Raw genomic sequence first — 20,595 nt, 5'->3', positions numbered from 1 at the left:
TAACGTCGCATCTCTCTGTGTGAATCAGGTTCAGGGATCCCGGAGATGAAGACCATCCTGAGGGGAGTGGTGCTGAAGGAATACCTCACCCTCAAGACCTTCGTAGCCAAAGTGATCGGCCTCACCTGTGCCCTGGGCAGCGGCATGCCACTGGGCAAAGAGGTACCCGCTTCCCATAACGCACGTCCTGTCTGTTCCTATCAGAGCAAAAGCTTCTCTGTAAACGAATCATCATGAATAATAAACGTTCTCGTGTACTTTCTGTTCCTGTCAGTGTTTCTCCTATCTCACCCTTCATCCACTTTCCTGATGAGGGTCACGGTGGCAACAGGCCCCCTCACACTCCTGTCTGTTTTTTAACTCTTTAACTTTCTTTGATTTGTACATTTTTCCTTCAGAGTAAATTGATGTGTGTGTGTGTGTGTGTGTGTGTGTGTGTGTGTGTGTTTACCCCTCAGGGTCCGTTCGTACACATCGCGAGTCTGTGTGCGGCGCTGCTCTGTAAGTTCATGTCGCTCTGCGGGGGAAATTATGAGGTAATCACAAAATATTTATTATTTTTTCTTATAAATTTTTTTTATTTATTTATTTTATTCATTTTTCAAAGAAGATATCTTGAATCTTTACTCACTTAAATAAAAACAACACACAGGACTACACAAATATAAAAATATTATAAAAATATAATAAATACTTGTTAGTAGTTTGTAAAAATTTTACATAAAATTACAAAAATTAAAAATAAAATTAATTAATTATTGCAATTGAGCTACAAATTACTAATAACATTTTAAAATGAAAGCTGAAATGTAGAGTTTATTACTTATTATTATTATTATTATTATTATTATTTATTTTAAAGAATTATCAGATCAACAGTTAAAACTTTACTTACTTAAATAAAAACAACAACTATGACTACATGAAAAATAAAAAATACAATAAATACTTGTTAGTAGTTTGTAAAAATTTTAATTTAATTGTAATTTGAAAAATTAATTAATTGCAATTGAGCTACAAATTACTACTAAAATTTTAAAATGAAATGAGTGCTTAAATATAGAGTTTATTATTTATTATTATTTATTTATTTATTTTCAGCATTACTGGTTTATTTTAATTAAATTTAAAACACATAATGAATTAAATGATGTTGAAGGTGCTTGGGTTTGAACCCACAGGGGTGCTATCGGACAGTTGGGCGACAACATAAAGACATAATAGTCTATGTCTTGGAAAGGGGGTGCGGCTGAGGGCCCGTGATAGATTGGTGTCCTGTCTGGGGTGTGTTACTGCATTGCGCCCAGTGATTCCGCGGAAACTGGACCCATTGTGACCCTGACCAGGATAAAGCAGTGGTAGAACATGAGAATGAAAATTAAAAATGTAAAATGAAGTTGGTGATAAAATACTCAAATAACACAAATTTATACAATGTATTTATATAATAAAATGTATTATGTGATTAGATTATTTAAACAGTAAATACATACATAACATATATTATTTAAATAATTAAAATAAATAAATACAATTTTAGATAGTTTTAAGGTTAAATTGGACTATTTTATGTATAATTTAAGTGAGAATGAGACACAGTGGTGGGTGTGATTATTTTTTCACAGTTAGATATTACAGCTGGTACGATCAGGTCTCTGTCTCTCTCTTCTTTACTTTACTGCTCTCTAAGGATCCTAACCTGGTTGGTACTGAGGTAAGACACTGCTGTGGGACTACATTTCCCATCATGCACTTGACTAAAGTGAACAGTTGCATGAAAAATGAGGCCTTTTATTCAGTAAAGAGCTTAAAGGTGCAGTGAATGAAATGTAGAGCTGGACCCAGCAAAAAGCTTCTCAGTTTTTACGTATTTATGTTGTTTTTTGTTTGTTTTTGTTCTGCTGGTTTAATTAAGCAGCTCCGGATTCAATTATAGATCCAGGTGTGTGTGTGTCGTTTAGTTTGTTGTGTGTGTGTGTGTAGGTGTGCATTAATCTTTGAATGACTTCCTGATATGAGTTTTCTTTGCTGTTTGATCGTGTTTGTGTAGATGTGTGTCGTTGTGTGTGTGTGTATTTAGATGTGTGTAGTTTTGATATTGGTTGTGTAGATGTGTGTAATTATGTGTTTGTTTAGACTTGTGTGTGTAGTTATGTGTTTGTTCAGACTTGTGTGTGTAGTTATGTGTTTGTTTAGACTTGTGTGTGTAGTTATGTGTTTGTTTAGACTTGTGTGTGTAGTTATGTGTTTGTTTAGACTTGTGTGTGTGTGTAGTTATGTGTGTGTTTAGACTTGTGTGTGTAGTTATGTGTTTGTTTAGACATGTGTGTGTAGTTATGTGTTTGTTTAGACTTGTGTGTGTAGTTATGTGTTTGTTTAGACTTGTGTGTGTGTGTAGTTATGTGTGTGTTTAGACTTGTGTGTGTAGTTATGTGTTTGTTTAGACTTGTGTGTGTAGTTATGTGTGTGTTTAGACGTGTGTGTGTGTGTAGTTATGTTTGTTTAGACTTGTGTGTGTGTAGTTATGTGTTTGTTTAGAGTTGTGTGTGTGTGTGTGTGTAGTTATGTGTTTGTTTAGACTTGTGTGTGTGTGTGTAGTTATGTGTTTGTTTAGACTTGTGTGTGTTTATATGTGTGTAGTTATGTGTTAATTGTATGTAGATGTGTGTCATTGTGTGTGTGTAGTTATGTGTTTGTTTAGACTTGTATGTGTGTGTGTGTGTGTGTAGTTATGTGTGTGTTTAGACGTGTGTGTGTTTATATGTGTGTAGTTATGTGTTTGTTTAGACTTGTGTATGTGTAGTTATGTGTGTGTTTAGACGTGTGTGTGTTTATATGTGTGTAGTTATGTGTTAATTGTATGTAGATGTGTGTCATTGTGTGTGTGTAGTTATGTGTTTGTTTAGACTTGTGTGTGTGTAGTTATGTGTGTGTGTAGTTATGTGTGTGTTTAGACGTGTGTGTGTGTTTATATGTGTGTAGTTATGTGTTAATTGTATGTAGATGTGTGTTATTGTGTGTGTGTAGATGATTATCTTTGAAGTTTGTGTAGTTCTGATTAAGTGTGTGTGTGTGTGTGTGTTGGACAGAATGAATCGAGGAATATAGAGATGTTGGCTGCTGCCTGTGCTGTGGGTGTCGGCTGCTGCTTTGCCGCTCCAATCGGAGGTGAACACACACACACACACACACACACACACACACACACACACACTGTGTTCTTGACACACACTGGACCCCATCACGAATCGATCATGGTTCGAACATCACTGTCTTGGTGAGCATGTGCTTACATTTATGACCACACTTGAGCTGCACCGTGAGTCCAGTGTATTTCAACAGCCTCCCCAGTCAGCGGATCAGAATCTAGTAGAGCATCTTTGATGCTGGAATCCAGATGTTGGAATAAAAATAAATTATCTTTCTGTGTGTGTGTGTGTGTGTGTGTGTGTGTGTGTGTGTGTGTGTGTGTGTGTGTGCTCAGGTGTTCTGTTCAGTATCGAGGTTACCTCCACCTTCTTCGCTGTGAGGAACTACTGGCGTGGATTCTTCGCCGCTACCTTCAGTGCCTTCATCTTCAGGGTGCTGGCAGTGTGGAACCGTGATGAAGGTGGGTGTGTTCCTCCTCTATATTTGTATTTTATGGAGACACGAGTAATGAATATTAAATAAACATTACATTTAAAAATTAACAAGATTTGCAGCAGCAGGACAGACGGATTTAAGTTAACGTTATTCTCCGAAGTGCCTCGAGTTTCTCACTTTGATTCAAACAGACGCTGGATCCCTCTGAGGAGAAGTTTTAGGTCAGAGACAGGGAAGAACATCAAGTACAAAACTGTTTTCAGCACGGGGGTGCAGTGGGTAGCCCTGCACCTCCCCCTGTAGCACTTGCACAGCCTTCTGTACCACCTGCACCTCCCCTGTACCACCTGCACAGCCTTCTGTAGCACCAGCACAGTCCCTTGTAACAGTCTCTTGTAACAGAACATTAATATGGGGTGTGTGTGTGTGTGTGTGTGTGTGTGTGTGTGTGTGTGTAGAAACGATAACCGCTCTCTTCAAGACTCGATTCCGCCTCGACTTTCCCTTCGACCTGCAGGAACTTCCAGCATTCGCCGTTATTGGGTAAGTTGTGCGTGTGGGTAAATGTGTGTGTGTGTGTGTGTGTGCGTGTGTGTGTGTGGAACCATTGAAAGTATCTTCCCCAAAGGTGGAACAGGCACTCTGCTACCCCATTACTGTGAAGAACATGAAGCTTTCATAATGTCTCTGTTTTATAATCTGTCCAATTATTTATAAACACTTTGCTCAGATGCTAATAAATATTCATAAGAAATTAGCATACGCTGGAAACTTCTATTAGCTTCTTTGTTAATAGTTAATTAAAGTCTAACTTCTTTGCGTCTATGTACACTACATGGCCAGAAGTATTTGTACACCAGTCCTATCCCTATTAAACATCTCTGAGAGGAATTAGAATGCCGATTGCAAGCCAGGCCTTCTCACGTGACATCAGTGCCTGACCACACATATGATCTTCCGACTAAATGGACAAAAATTCCCACAGACACACTTCAAAATTGAAAGTGGTCGTCCAATCAGCTCATGATCTGGTGTCCACATACTTTTGGATGTATGATGTAAATAGGGCTAGTTTGACTGCACCTGCACAGCCCCCCTGTAACACCTGCACAGCCCCCCGTAACACCTGCTCCTTCCAGAACACCTGCACACCCCCCTTTACCACCTGCACATACCCCGTAACACCTGCACAGCCCCCCTGTAACACCTGCACAGCCCCCCGTAACACCTGTTCCTTCCAGAACACCTGCGCAGCCCCCTGTACCACCTGCACTCTTCCAGAACACCTGCGCAGCACCCTAAGCCACCTGCACAGCACCCTGAGCCACCTGCACACCCCCCTGTACCACCTGCACATACCCCGTAACACCTGCACACACCCTGTACCACATGCACCTCCCCCTTTACCACCTGCTATCTTCCAGAACACCTGCACACCCCCCTGTACCACCTGCACACCCCCCGGAACACCTGCACAGCACCCTGAGCCACCTGCACACCCCCCTGCAGCACCCTGTAAAAATGAAAGGAAACAGATCTTCAATGAATTAGAAGCGGTTGAAATATGGGTCTAACTGTCCACAGTCAAGCAAGCGTTGTACAGTGCTCTGCTTAAAAGCTGGTGTGCAGTAAACTTCAGTCCAGCTTAAAGATGATTTTGAAGCAGCAGCTTCTTATGGAAGCCTCAAAGCCCTCAGCGATGTAAAACCTGCTTGACTGTGGACAGTTTCAGTTCTGTGATTGTTTTTGGAGTTTGTTTCTTTAATCTGGGTTGATGTTCCTGGTTCATGCAGGATAGCGAGCGGGTTCGGTGGTGCCCTCTTCGTGTATCTGAATCGACTGATCGTCCAGTTCATCAGGAAGCAGAAGACCATCAACAAGTTCCTCATGAAGAAGTGAGTGTGTGTGGTGTGTGTGTGTGTGTGTGTGTGTTATCTGATTTTGTGTGTATTTAATTTTCTTTGTGTGTGTGTGTGTGTGTGTGTGTGTGTAGGCGTCTCCTGTATCCTGCTCTTGTCACCCTCCTGATCTCCACCTTGACCTTTCCACCTGGATTTGGACAGTTTATGGCAGGACAGGTAACAAACCACATTTCACCACCTGCACCTCCCCCTGTACCACCCCCACAGCCCCCTGTACCACCTGTACCTCCCCCTGTACCACCCCCACAGCCCCCTGTACCACCTGCACCTCCCCCGGAACACCTGCACAGCCCCCTGTACCACCTGTACCTCCCCCTGTACCACCTGCACCTCCCCCTGTACCACCTGCACAGCCCCCTATAACACCTGCACCTTTCCCAGAACACCTGTACAGCCCTCTGCACCACCTGCACAGCCCCCTGTATCCACTAGACATAAAGGAATCGAGCATATCCAAACAGGGACAGTACCAAAAGGGTCGACTGTTCCACTTCAACAATAACTGTGGTGTTTTATCATCTCCAGTTGACCCAGAAGGAATCCCTGGTGACGCTGCTGGATAACCGGACGTGGGCCAAGCAGGGCATCGCCGAGGAGTTCGAGTACATCGGGCACGCCGCTGCCTGGAAACACCCGCAGGTCAACGTCTTCATCACGCTCGTCATCTTCATCGTGATGAAGGTAGGTTCCACCCCGTCGTTTCTTATACATCTGAGGCCGAAATCGAACACACCCTTGTTAATAAACAAGTGTTCCATGCCAGTCTTGGTACTTCTACTTGTGCATATAAATATGGATAGTTTGGCTCTGTGCGTGTGTGTGCGCTTACATCTGCTTGTACCAACCTGCATCTGCATGTCACCTTGGCAACCTGTGCCAAATCCGACCGAAACCTGTAGCCGTGCAGGAAGTGATGTCGTCAGTGTCACCATGGGGACTGCTGCCCTGTGTGGCCGAAATGATCTGGACACCTGACTCATCAGATCCATATATATATATATATATATATATATACTTCTATTTACATCACATCCTGCACCGTGCGCATTACTATGAAGTCACTGACGTTCCAGCCTTCACTCGGCTGTGTGTTTTTGGAACATGACTGCTAGGATTCACTTTTTTTGAGTCATAATAGCATAACTAAGCTCTCTCTGTGTGTGTGTGTGTGTAGTTTTGGATGTCGGCTTTAGCCACCACCATCCCGGTCCCCTGTGGTGCCTTCATGCCCGTCTTTGTCATCGGTAAGCACCTCTGTGTTACTCCCATGCCAATCATGTTCATAACTCTTCAGCATGTTTAGCACAGCTCACCTGAGTTTACCTGGCCTTCAGGTGCAGCTTTCGGGCGCCTGGTGGGCGAGAGCATGGCGGCGTGGTTTCCTGAGGGCATCCATTCCGACGGTGTGGTGTACTCCATCGTACCGGGAGGGTACGCCGTAGTGGGTAAGGAACACACCCGCGTGATAAGACATGGAACTCATAAGGCAGAGCCAGCTAGCCTCGGGCCATGCCTTCTTCTCGGGAGCATAGGATGACGTAAAATGCGTCTGTGTAGAGAGATCACTAGGGTTTCAAACAGACCTAACATGCCAAAAGTATGTGGACGCCTGTCCATAAGCTTGTTGCACATCTCATTCCGAAATGATGCTTCATATTATGTAGTAAAAACAGCCCCTTTTTGTCTGGAAAGACTTTTCACTCATGTGTCTGTGGGAATTTGTGCCCATTCTGGTTTAAGAGTATTTGTAAGGTCAGCCACTGATCTGCGTACAAATTCATCCCAATGTTATTTACAGGGTTAAGGTCGGGGATTTTTGCAGAACATCAGACTCAGCAACACCTGTCTTAGTGGACCTTACTCTGCATAGTCATGCTGGAACACGTACGTTCGGATCTGATGATGTATCTGCGGTATTTAAGGAATCTGGCATGTTCTGTGTGTGTTCGTGTGTGTGTAGGTGCAGCGGCGCTGTCCGGGGCGGTCACACACACCGTATCCACGGCAGTCATCGTGTTCGAGCTGACCGGTCAGATCAGCCACATCTTACCCATCATGATCGCGGTGATCCTGGCCAACGCCGTGGCTCAGAGTCTCCAGCCGTCCATCTACGACTCCATCATTCGCATCAAAAAACTGCCGTATCTACCGGAGCTGGGATGGGGACACCACGAGTGAGTACACACCCCTCACGAGGTCGGTAAACACACAGGGTCCGTGTGAACACCTAGTGAGCTGCTTACTGCCTCAGTAGAGAGGATTCTAATAAGGGATCTAAGAATTTAGACATGCCTTCTTCTCGGGAGAGTGTAGGATGATGTAAATGCGTCTATGTAGAGAGATCGCACATGTAGAGAGGTGTGGAAAGACTCCAGGGGCCCACACAGACCCCTGGCATCATCTCTTTAGACTGAGTAGTAAAACATTATGAACGCTTTCGTAATGGGACGTCCAACAAGCTCATCATCGGGTGTCTATATACTTTTGACCGTCTGTATTTCTCTCTGCGTTTGTAGGAAGTACAACATCCGGGTGGAGGACATCATGGTGCGGGACGTGAGGTACATCACGCTCAACTGTACCTACAGAGACCTTCACGACGTCCTGCTGACAGAACGGCTCAAAACGCTGGCTCTGGTGGAGTCCTCGGGTACACACACACACACACACACACACACACACACACACACACACTAGGCAAAAGAAAAGTTGGGCTCGGTGGGTAGCACTGTCACAGCAAGAAGGTCCTGGGTTCGATTCCCAGGTGGGGCAGTCCGGGTCCTTTCTGTGTGGTTCGCATGTTCTCCCCGTGTCTGTGTGGGTTTCCTCCGGGAGCTCCGGTTTGCTGGGTGGTTCTAATGTTTTGCCTCATCAGTATTTCTAATCTGCCTTTATTTATTTTTGGTCACTTCATTGTCATATTACACCACAGCTCTATCCTGGTAAGGGTCGTGGTGGGTCCGACTTCCCCGGAAACACTGGCCCAATGCAGTAACACACTGCAGCGGTCTGTTATGTTGCAGCAGCCCTGAGACTCTGAGATCTGGGTTCAGGTCTTAGTCGATGGATTGGCGTCCTGTCCGGGGTATTCTTGGGAAATCGGACCCACTGCAACCCTGACCAGGATAAATCGGTAGTAAAATAAAAAAAATTAAAAAAAGGAATCATATTATTTTATTTATTTGTGATTTTCCAGATTCGATGATCTTGCTGGGCTCGATCGAGCGCGCTCAGTTGCAGGCGATCTTGTCCACTCAGCTCGGCCGGCCGCGGAGACTCGAGTACCTCCGTCAGCAGGCCCAGATGGAGAGGAAGCACGCCAACACGCCCAGCGACGAGGACTCGGGTCATAAAGTCAACCACGAGGTTCGCTTCCAGGTCGGTGACGGTTCAGACGTAAACGCTAGATATGACTGAAACGGTGGAGGTCGGGTTTGTGAACGTGTCTCCGCATTTCAGATCTCGACGGAGGAATCGACGTTCAGTCCGTCACGCTCGGCCTCGCCCAAACCGCTAAAACCTGCGCTGAAGAGACAGTCGACCGAGAGGAGCTACCACATAGCATCCAGTAATACACACACACACACACACTTTTTTTTCACTGATGATCCTGATCAGACTACGTGTCCCTGCTGCTGAAAAACCTTCTTAAACCTTCTTAAACCTTCTTAAAAATAAAAGAAAGTAAAGAACAAAAAACTAAAGGCAGCAGATAAACTTTTAACTATTAATTGCAGGCAGACTGAAAAGGATGCGCACTGTAAAGCATGCTGGTGGTAGTGTTACACCCTGAATTCGTTTTGCTGACCAGTCCTGATCAGACTAAGCCTTTTTAAACCCTCTTAAAAATAAAAGAAAGGCAGCAGATAAACTGTTAACTATTAATAGCAGCAGATTGAGAAGGATGCGCACGGTAAAGCATGCTGGTGGTAGTATTATACCATGAGGCTGTTTTGCTGACCAGTCCTGATCAGACTACCTGTCCCTGCTGCTGAAAAGCTGGGATCTCAAATACATCGAATCGTATCGAATCTCAGCTCTGCCTACCGGCTAAGGCTGAGCAGCCACATGAACGACTATTGGCCTGTTGTTCAGATATGGGCGGGACTAAGCCGGATGGGGTCTCTCTCCCATGACTGGTGCAATTACGACTACTGCTGGCTGACTGATGGCGCCTGCACAGAGATGAGAAAAGAGTGCTCTCAGGGTGTGTCTCATCAAAGTGTAGGTGATAAAATGCATACGGCTGCTGCCCACGTGTCGGAGGGGGCGTGGGTTAGCTTCGTTCTCCTCGATCAGAGCGGGGATCGGCATTGGTGGAGAGGAAGCATGACGCAATCGGGCAATTGAACGCGCTTAAAAAGGGAGGGAAAGGAATAGTATGACAGGGCGTTTGTGTCTCTTAGGGGGAAATAGATTCTTATCGGTGGATTAGACAGTTTTGGAAGAGAGCTGGTGGCTGAATGAACGAAAGTCAGTGTCTGATTGGCTGATGTGACCTTTATTTCATCAAATAATGTGTGTGGTCATCTTGACATCTCAGCCAGACAGTAGGGGTCACTGTTGTAAGACTAAAACAGTAAGGAGGTTTTAGTCCATCTGGCCTTTTGTTATATCTGTTGAAACCCCGGCTGGTTGCACTGTCAGAATTGGAACTCAGGATTCAAGGTCTCATTGGTGGTGAGCTGGGATCCACCGTAAAAAACGGTGACCCCACTTAATCCACCCACAGATTCTTCATACACTGTTCTTGTTCTTCTTGACCAGGTCCAGATTCGGGGATGGCCTTAAAGAGTCTCTTCTGCGCCCATCCAGACATCGAAGCTTCAGAGGTAGGGAAACTGTTCACGTCCACCTACACACCGACCAGTGGATAAAAAAAATACACACGCTGCTGCAATGATGCCGTCCAGTTCTGATTGTGAGTCGGTCGGGTGTTTTTTTGGGGTGTGTTGACGTTCACTCTTGTTTTCTTGTGGAAGATGAATAACGTGGGGAACTCGGTGGCTCCTCAGTACAGGAACCCCAAACGTGTGAGGATATCGGTGGCGGTAAGAACCGTAACCGTGACCAAACCATCACCCGACCGCACCCGACCATCGTCTCCATGCCTAATCCTGAGCGCCTCCTCCATCGAGCCTCCTGCTGACCTCTGACTTCTGAGTTTTGTTAGGTGGTTCTAATGTTTTGGCTCATCAGTAAACCTACTTTCTCTGGCTTATTCAAAATCGTTGGGCACAGTGCAGTTATGCTAGCACACAACTCTAAGACCTGGGTTCGAGTCTTGGAGGGAGGGAAGGTCAAATGGGGTCAAGAGCGTAGAGATATACTTCAGTATAGCTTGTTCACCAGTCAGTGTTATGACTCTGTGTAGGAATCCACCACTGGTCGGTGAAAAGAAGAGTCCAGAGTCCTCCCTGACCGGTCGATAGCACGGCTGGGGATTCGAACCCTGGATCCCAGCACTAGGAGCCTTTTTTATTTAGAATTTGTCCGGTTATTTCTGTCCCATTTTTTATTAAAAAAGAAACTTTTCTTTTCACTTTTTCCACCCATTTTTCATCCCCAAAATCAGCTGCAGGGGAACGACGTGCTCCCACCATCGACACCCGGATAATAAACCATAATGACGCCTGTATCGATCCAACGAAACCCGTCAAATCAACGAGGCTGAGAGAGAAATGTTGTTTACATTCTTCTTATTACCATTAGATGTGGCCAAAAGTATGTGGACACCTGACCATATAACTTTGCAAACCACCTCCCTATCTACTCTAATAGATTTTATAGTGTCTGTGGAATTTGTGCTCATTCAGAAACACTTACGTTGGTGTTGGGTGAGACCTGGTTCACAGTTGACGTTCCAATTTATCCTAAACACGCTTTTTGAAGTCACATGATTTTAGGTTCAGAGGTCAGATGTGGCATCGATGGACAGGATGGCGAGTTTGATGTTAGCATGCCGAGTTGTTCATCATGACCCCACGGCTGTTGGTTGTTTAGAACGTAACTCTAGTTTCCCATGATGCTCTGCTTCCTGCTGACGTTTAGAGTTCTGGCGCTCTAGAGCTCAGCAGCTTCATGTTCATTCAAAGCTTTAAAGATTTTATTTATTTTGTGCATCATAAACTTTCAGCAGCAAAAAATTCATTCAGATGTAATAAAATTGTTATTGCTGCTCATTTCTACTTTTTACTTAAGTAAATAGTATTTATTATAATAATAATTCCACTTAGAAATTTAAAGAGGAAGTTTTTTGTTTCTGAACTGAATTTATTGTCTTATTATCATGTCTTATTTATTATTATTATTTTTATTTTTATTTTGTTATTAATTTCTTTTCTTCTACTTATTATTATTATTATTATTATTTTAATGATTAATTTCATTTAGATTCCCTTTCTTCTATTTATTATTTTTATCATTATTATTATATTATTATTATTATTATTATTATTATGTATGTTATCATTATTATTATTGTTATTATTATTTATGTTATTATTATTATTATTATTGTCGTTGTTATTAATTATTATTATTATTATCTTAGTTAATTTTATTTAGATTCCCTTTCTTCTTTTTATTATTATTATTATTATTATTATTATTATTAATTTTATTTAGATTCCTTTTCTTCTATTTATTATTATTATTATTATTATTATTATTAATTTTAGTTCTTAATTTTATTTAGATTCCCTTTCTTCTATTTATTATTATTATTATTATTATTATTATTAATTTTATTTAGATTCCTTTTCTTCTATTTATTATTATTATTATTATTATTATTATTATTAATTTTATTTAGATTCCCTTTCTTCTATTTATTATTATTATTATTATTAATTTTATTTAGATTCCTTTTCTTCTATTTATTATTACTATTATTTATATTATTATTATTTATATTATCCATATTATTATTATTTATTCTGTTCTTATGAATATTAATAGTAATAATTCTATTATTAACATTGTGAACATTTATTATTATTATTAATTTTATTATTAATTTTATTTCATTATAGCAAACACTAATCACATCAACTGTGTGTGTACATGTGTGTGCATGTGTGTGTGTTTGTATGTGTGTGTATGTGCGTTAGTGTGTGTATTTAATGTATTCATGACATGTTTGTTTCTGTAGGATGCAGACTTTGTGGATGACATGACCATGAGAGAGGTACATGCACACACACACACACACACATACACACACACACACACACACATATATGTTGAATGAACTGTTTTTACCTCAGCTCTAAGGGCGAGTTATAATAACGCCCTTGTCGTCTCACTGCAAGAATGTCCTGGATTCGTGAAGTTTGCATGTTCTCCCCATGTCTGTGTGGGTTTCCTTCGTCATGAATGTAACCAAAGTGTGTAAAACATGACGTTAAAGTCCTAATAAATAAATAAATAATGGCTGACCCTGTGCTCTGACCCCAGGTTCCAGAGAAGCTGGGATATGAGGAAAAATTATTTAATTGTATTGAACACGTGTGTATTTATATAAGCCAATCAAAGGTGTTTTATCGGCCCTAGAGTATATTATCATATGTGGATAATTACAGGTCGTGTCTCCTTTACTGAATTGTGGTAATAGCTAAGAACATTCACGTAACAAGGGTCAGATTTGGGACGTTTTGGCCATCAAAGCCAGAAACCAGATCGTCCAAAACCAAGTCCAAGACCTTCATTAAAAAAGTAAAACGTTTAATAATAATATTTAATATAAACTAACGCTGATATGAAACTGTGCAGATCGCGGAGTGGGAGGAGCAACAGCTTGACGAGCAGGTCAACTTCAACAACTGTAAGATAGACCCCGCCCCTTTTCAGCTGGTGGAACGCACCTCGCTGCACAAGGTGGGTTACCGGACACTCACTCGGTCACTCACACACACACACACACACACACACACACACACACGTGTAGCTGTGAATGATGTGTGTAAAAATCTCGGCCCTAAATTTTTAAAGTGCACAGTGTGTGTGTGTGTGTGTGTGTGTGTGTGTGTGTGTGTGTGTGTGTGTGTGTGTGTGTGTGTGTGTGTGGAATGAATGGAGCTCATTAGACACATCCACTGCCCCGAGCAAACTGGAATGAGGTTTCTTTTTGCGTATATGTGTGTGACAGTGAAAAATAGTCGTGAGTGTGTGTGGATACGCTAGTTGCCAAAAGTATGTGGACACCCCTTCTAGAACTAGTAGCTGTTTAAGCCATATATCTGTCTAACAGCTGCATAAAAAAGCAAGTGACACCAAATCTCCACAGTTAAACACTCAAGAGTTACAAACTGTCTGTGGGAGCAACATCAGAACAAGACCTGTTCCTCAGGAGCTTCATGATTCGGGTTTCCATGAGGTTCAGGTTGCAGACAGGTCTTAGATCATCATATACATCACCAACTGTTGCCTAAAGTGGTTTAAAGCATCCTGGCAGTGGACTCTGGAGCAGTGGAAGCATGTTTTCTGTAAGGCGGTTTAATTGAAAACTCTGTTTTCTTATATACCAGGAGAGGAAGTTGAATGTACTGTACAGTATCAGCTGTACTGGCCTTACCACACCCTAATAACCACCTGGGATACCATAACAACGCTGTAGCAACACCCTAACAACCACCTAAAATACCACAGCATGCACCAAGCAACACCCTAACAACCACCTGGGATACCATAATACCATAATACCCTCTTTTTGTCAATAAAAAATTTTAAATCATTAGCGACACCTTATCAACCACCTGAGATACCATAACAACATTGTAGCAACATTGTAACAACCACTTGAAATACTATAGCATGCACTAAGCAATGCCCTAACAACCACCTGGGATTCATAACGACATTGTAGCAACACCCTAACAACCACCTGGGATACCATAACAACTTTGTAGCAACAACCTAACAACCACCTGAGATACCATAACAACATTGTAGCAACACCATAACAACCACCTGGGATACCATTACAATCCATTACTGTACCTACCCCTGAGTACCCTTGATTAACACCCTGTCAACCGCCTATAATACCATTGCACCCACCTAAAGCTACCATACATACCATAGCAACCATATAACTCCCAGCCCCGCCCTCTTTTTGTCCATAAAAACATAGAAATCATTAGAAAAGAAGCCACAGTGACAGTGTGATTAAGTCAGGACGTTGACTGGCATCTCTGGGTGATGAATCGTGTGTTATGGCATTAAGTAAAAAAACTGTAATATGATTTAAAAATTAAATCAATTTGTTTTATTTTCAGACACACACCATTTTCTCTCTGCTGGGGTTGGACCACGCCTACGTCACCAGCATCGGACGCCTCATAGGAGTCGTGTCACTACGAGAAGTGAGTCACTGCTGACTTTATATTGAACGAATGTTTGATATGTTTATAATCTCACAAACTGAAATTCGCTTTTTGTCAATAAAAATTTTTACATCATTAGCAACACTCTAACAACCACCTGGTATACCATAACAACATTGTAGTAACTCCCTACTTACCACCTGTAACAATACCGTAACAACCACCTGGGATACCATAACAACATTGTAATGACACCCTAACAACCACCTGGGATACCATAACAACATTGTAACAATACTGTAACAACCACCTGGGATACCATAACAACATTGTAGTGACACCCTAACAACCACCTGGGATACCATAACAACATTGTAGTAACTCCCTACTTACCACCTGTAACAATACCGTAACAACCACCTGGGATACCATAACAACATTGTAGTAACTCCCTACTTACCCTCTGAAAAAGATAAAAATGGCACGCCATAGAGATGGCTCTAAATATAGAGCTTATAATGGCGTTAAAACCCAAACCAAACCAAAAAACCCTACTTACCACCTGTAACAATACCGTAACAACCACCTGGGATACCATAACAACATTGTAGTGACACCCTAACAACCACCTGGAATACCATAACAACATTGTAACAATACTGTAACAACCACCTGGGATACCATAACAACATTGTAGTGACACCCTAACAACCACCTGGAATACCATAACAACATTGTAACAATACTGTAACAACCACCTGGGATACCATAACAACATTGTAGTGACACCCTAACAACCACCTGGGATACCATAACAACATTGTAGTGACACCCTAACAACCACCTGGGATACCATAACAACATTGTAACAATACTGTAACAACCACCTGGGATACCATAACAACATTGTAGTGACACCCTAACAACCACCTGGGATACCATAACAACATTGTAACAATACTGTAACAACCACCTGGGATACCATAACAACATTGTAGTGACACCCTAACAACCACCTGGGATACCATAACAACATTGTAACAATACTGTAACAACCACCTGGGATACCATAACAACATTGTAGTGACACCCTAACAACCACCTGGGATACCATAACAACATTGTAGCAACACACTAACAACCACCCAAAATACCACAGCATGCACCAAGCAACACCCTAACAACCACCTGGGATACCATAACAACATCGTAACAACCACTTGAAATACCACAGTGTCCATAGACTTTTGGCCATGCAGTGCTCCTATCACTCAGTCACAGAAAAAGAACAGTGGTGTTCCCAGTTTTTTGGAACTCTGTTGGTTGCTTGTGTAAACGCTAACGAAGCTCTTCTCGCGTTGCAGCTACGTAAGGCCATCGAGGGCTCTGTGACGGTGAAGGGGGTGAAGGTGCGCCCCCCGCTGGCCAGCTTCAGGGACAGCGGCACCAGCAGCAGCGACGCCGATGTGACCGAGGTGCACAAACTGTGGAGCCGCCACACCAACCTCACGCTCCCGGGGGACCAGCATCCCTCCGACTCCGACGAAAAGTCCCAGTGACGGAACACGAAGGGAAACGTTTTTCTACGAAAAATATTCCGATTCCGACGTTCCCGGGTTTCCTGGGCAGTCCTGACGACTGTGGTGCCCCGCCACGCCCTGCCCCGCCCTTTCTGCACTGACTTCTTTTCCTCGTATGAGAAGGTGAGGAGATTTCGACTCTCCTCGAAGATTCCGAACCTTGACGGTTTTTTTAAAGGGATCTACTGACGCTAACGCTAGGGACTTTTTAGAACCTTGACGGATTAAATCTGCGCTCGCGTCCCAGTGTTTCGTTTTGTTTTGGAGAGAGACACACTCAGTCTTCCTGACGTTCGCATCCAAAACAAAATGATTACGATTTTTTATCGTATTTTATTTTTAAGAAATCACCCCAACGTGCACGTGTATATTTTTCTGGAACTAGGAAATGTAAATGAAATAATTTATTCGTTAACACTGATCATGTGGTCTCTCGAGCACTAACCACTAACCAATCAGATTCATGCACTGCAAAATAATAAATAAATAAATAAATAAATAAATAAATTCTTAGCAAGTGGGAAGAAATGAAACGATTCCAAATTCTGGAAGGAATTCATTATAAGAGGCACTGTTTATGTTTTATATATTTTTTTAGTCATTATATTTATTAACGTTTGTGTCTGGAACTGACGTAGCCCCGCCCACAAGTACAAACATCATAAATATTGACCTTTTTTTTCCCCAATTTCCTCCCCTAATCTAGTCGTATCCGACTACCCTGATTGCATTACGCTTCACCTCTACCGAAACGACTCTCCACTTCTGATTGAGAAGAGCGAACTGACACACGCCCCCTCCGACACGTGAGCAGTACCGACTGCCTCTTTTCACCTGCACCAGGCGAGTTCATATGCGGATCAGCTTTGTGTACGGAGAGCCACACCCTGATCAGCATTATTCCTCAACTCTCAATCAGCCAGCAGAGGTCGTAATTGCACCAGTTATGAGGAACCCTGGTCTGGCTTTCCCATCCTTGAACAACAGACAATCGTTGATCAAGTGGCCGCCCAGCCCAGCCGGATGGCAGAGCTGAGATTCGATACGACGTGTTTGAAATCCCAGCTCTGGTGCACTAGCGTATTTTATATCAGAAGTTCCAGACAATTTTTGCTGATTATAATAAAGATAAAAACTATTTTACTGACGGATGTTCCCCCTTTATCTTCCTAATTTATTTGGAGGGGAGTAACTCCAGGTAAATGCGCTTGTTTTTGGGTTTTGTCCACATTCTTTTGGCCAAACTGTGTAGATATTAGTTCCGTCTTCACTTGCTAAGACGTTTAGTTTTGCAGTGTAAACATCTCATTAAATGATTTATTTATTCATAGAAATAATTTTCTTCTTATCTTTTTTCTGTTGGTGTTTTTTATGCAGAATGTTTCATGCTTTTATTTCATCTTTGCGTCTGAACTAACAGCTTTGGGTCCAATCACAGGATGCAGATCGAGAGTTCAGATCAGGACTTTAGTTCTGGTTTTTGTTTATTTATTAATATATTTTATTTATTTATGAAACTTTTTGACTTCTAGATGATCGTATCAAGTATTCACAGAGCTTTTACCCATAGGCATCCTCCAACATAGGATGTAGACTGAACACAGATTGATCTTTGTAATATTGAATATATCGGTTTGCTTTTCTTGCGGGTGAAACCATTAGGGTGGAACCAAATCTACGAGGGTTCCTGCCATTCTAAAGCATTCGGTTCCTAGACGGTTCCTACAGTTACACAAATCTAGTGATTGGAACGTGTGTTTATGTCAGGAAATTGGGGAAACGTCTTAAGCGTATTTAAATATCGTATGTTGTGATTACGCTCTTGATCTTCACTCTGTGGGGCTCATTTTCCTTCACCCATTATTTTATTGAAACTTTATTGAAGATTTGAACATTCAAAGGATCCAGTTTTCTCAGTATGTTCCGTTTTTGTATGTTTATTAAATAAATTCAGGTCTTTCCTGGTCTTTTCCCTCACTCTTTCACCTCCTACTGACTACTCCGACGTCTGATTTGGAACTAAACTCTCCAAAATCAGTGAAGATCTCAAGGAACCTTTTTTTGATACCCTTGATTTAAGGATGCGGTTCTCTAACAATCTGAGATAAAGTTCGAGCTCTGTGAGCAGTATTTATGTTCTAAACTTAATCAGCACTTTTAATTTTATTATTCTTTCATCATGATCCCTGTTCGACAGCTCGATAAATAAAAAGAATGTAATGATTTTAAAATCGTTGGGGCTTTATCATCTCTTGATTTTTTATTTTAATATCGAATCGATTGATTTGATTCAGTATTGATCTGACTCTGTCGTTTCATCTCTCATCAGTAAGTTCTCATTGATCAGCTGCTCGGCTATGGAAAGTGGGCGGGGCTTGTATTTTTGTTATTGTAATATATTTATCATTTAACCAATCAGCACTGGAATTACCTTCAGATCAAAGCGATCGTCGTGTTTTGTTCTTTCCGTTGTAAAATGTGTTGGGTTTTTTTGGACTGTTGAACATTTTATGGGAGTATTTTGACATCAATTGCCTTTTGACAAGTGCTGCAGAAATGCGCATGGTCACATGGTTTATTCTGACCAATAGAAGCACAGATTTTGTCTGTATAGTTCATTGAATGCAATTCGTCAAGCCTGCGCGTCTCGTTAACACTTTCTACTTTTTTTTACTTCAGTTATGGAGTCGATTCTGTGCCAAAAATTAAATGAATGAATAAACAACATTTAAAAACTAAATATATAACAAATAAAATAGGCGGCGCCACTTACTATATAAAAGCACTTTGTAGTTCTACAATTACTGACTGTAGTCCATTTGTTTTTCTGCTTGTCTTTTTTTTAACCTGCTTTCACCCTGTTCTTCAATGGTCAGGACTCCCACAGGACCACCACAGAGCAGGTATTATTTAGGTGGTGGATCATTCTCAGCACTGCAGTGACACTGACATGGTGGTGGAGTGTTAGTGTGTGTTGTGCTGGTGTGAGTGGATCAGACACAGCAGCGCTGCTGGAGTTTTTAAACACCGTGTCCACTCACTGTCCACCTTGTAGATGTAAAGTCGATCGCGCATCAATGGCTGGTGTTTGAGTCGGTCATCTTCTAGACCTTCATCAATGGTCACAGGGCGCTGCCCACGGGGCTCTGTTGGCTGGATATGTTTTTGGTTGGTGGACTTTTCTCAGTCCAGCTGTGACCGTAAGGTGTATGGCTGATCGGTGTAAATTCACCTTAAAAGAACTGCAAATTTTTTATTATTTCTTTACAAAATCGACTCCAGGCTTCAATCACCTAACAACAAAACTCAGAATAAATGACTGTATTTTTTATTTTATTTTTGACGTTTGTCACCATTAGTTTGGATTATAAATGTATATTTATTAACAATCATTAAGAAAAAGCTGATTGAGCAGAACAATAGGAGTTTATTTTTGTTCTTAATGTCGTTAGGATATAAAATAATGAATCTGTGCAATAACAAGAAACGTTTTTTGGTTTTTAATGTCGTGTGTGTGTAAACGCGCTTCCACTCCGATGTTATTTTTGTAAAGAAACTGAACTACACGCCGTCAGCAGGTGAACGTCACTTCAGGGAAGGAGTGCGGATGGAGAGGAAGACGTGATCTGTTCCTCAGAGAACTGAACGGTTGTTTTATATCAGGGAGAAAAATAAAGATAATTTAACAGAAGCTTTACTGGGTTTACTGGGATTTTTCTGTCTTCTTCTTTTATGTCTGTTTTCCGCATTGTGGGCGGGTCGTGCTGCACACGCATGCTTCTGATTGGTCAGGATTGACTCAGTATATGAGGTTGCAAAGCTGTGAGTGGACAGAAAGCGAGAATGAAGCGTCCATCACTTTCTGAGGAACATGTACATATTTCATGTAGCCCGGATCTTAATCCTGTTGAGATGCTGTGGGGTGATTTGAAACGGGCTGTGCATGCAAGAAACCCCTCAAACCTCACACAGCTGAAGAAATTCTGCATGGAGGAGTGGGAAAAACTTTCTCCCAGTTGATGTCAGAGATGGTAGATGGTTATAGGAAACGTCTAATTGAGGTTATTTCAGCCAAAGGGGGAGATACCAGCTATTAGAACACAGGGTGTGCTAACTTTTTCCTCACAAACAATTTCCATTTTTGTTCAATATCATTTACAACTTGAGTTTAAAAGTAATTTT

General features: G+C 41.9%; 1 protein-coding gene across 1 annotated transcript in view; it reads left to right on the top strand.

Moving 5' to 3' along the window:
- The window catches only part of LOC134334804 (chloride channel protein 2-like), a 45,454-nt gene extending 25,350 nt beyond the window's left edge, over positions 1 to 20,104 (top strand). The window contains exons 5-23 of the mRNA XM_063017266.1: positions 29 to 162; positions 459 to 536; positions 3,090 to 3,168; positions 3,485 to 3,610; positions 4,044 to 4,128; positions 5,379 to 5,480; positions 5,579 to 5,663; positions 6,033 to 6,188; positions 6,682 to 6,751; positions 6,842 to 6,952; positions 7,468 to 7,681; positions 8,024 to 8,157; positions 8,704 to 8,885; positions 8,967 to 9,075; positions 10,275 to 10,339; positions 12,661 to 12,696; positions 13,281 to 13,385; positions 14,786 to 14,872; positions 16,198 to 20,104. Of these exons, the coding sequence (XP_062873336.1) occupies positions 29 to 162; positions 459 to 536; positions 3,090 to 3,168; positions 3,485 to 3,610; positions 4,044 to 4,128; positions 5,379 to 5,480; positions 5,579 to 5,663; positions 6,033 to 6,188; positions 6,682 to 6,751; positions 6,842 to 6,952; positions 7,468 to 7,681; positions 8,024 to 8,157; positions 8,704 to 8,885; positions 8,967 to 9,075; positions 10,275 to 10,339; positions 12,661 to 12,696; positions 13,281 to 13,385; positions 14,786 to 14,872; positions 16,198 to 16,392 (2,153 nt within the window). The 3' untranslated portion in view covers positions 16,393 to 20,104. The remainder of the gene's footprint in view (positions 1 to 28; positions 163 to 458; positions 537 to 3,089; positions 3,169 to 3,484; positions 3,611 to 4,043; positions 4,129 to 5,378; positions 5,481 to 5,578; positions 5,664 to 6,032; positions 6,189 to 6,681; positions 6,752 to 6,841; positions 6,953 to 7,467; positions 7,682 to 8,023; positions 8,158 to 8,703; positions 8,886 to 8,966; positions 9,076 to 10,274; positions 10,340 to 12,660; positions 12,697 to 13,280; positions 13,386 to 14,785; positions 14,873 to 16,197) is intronic.
- Positions 20,105 to 20,595: the final 491 nt, after the last annotated feature.

Source organism: Trichomycterus rosablanca, chromosome 20, assembly GCF_030014385.1.
Source record: "Trichomycterus rosablanca isolate fTriRos1 chromosome 20, fTriRos1.hap1, whole genome shotgun sequence".
Lineage (NCBI taxonomy): Eukaryota > Metazoa > Chordata > Actinopteri > Siluriformes > Trichomycteridae > Trichomycterus > Trichomycterus rosablanca.
This window is presented reverse-complemented; position numbering and strand designations above follow the sequence as displayed.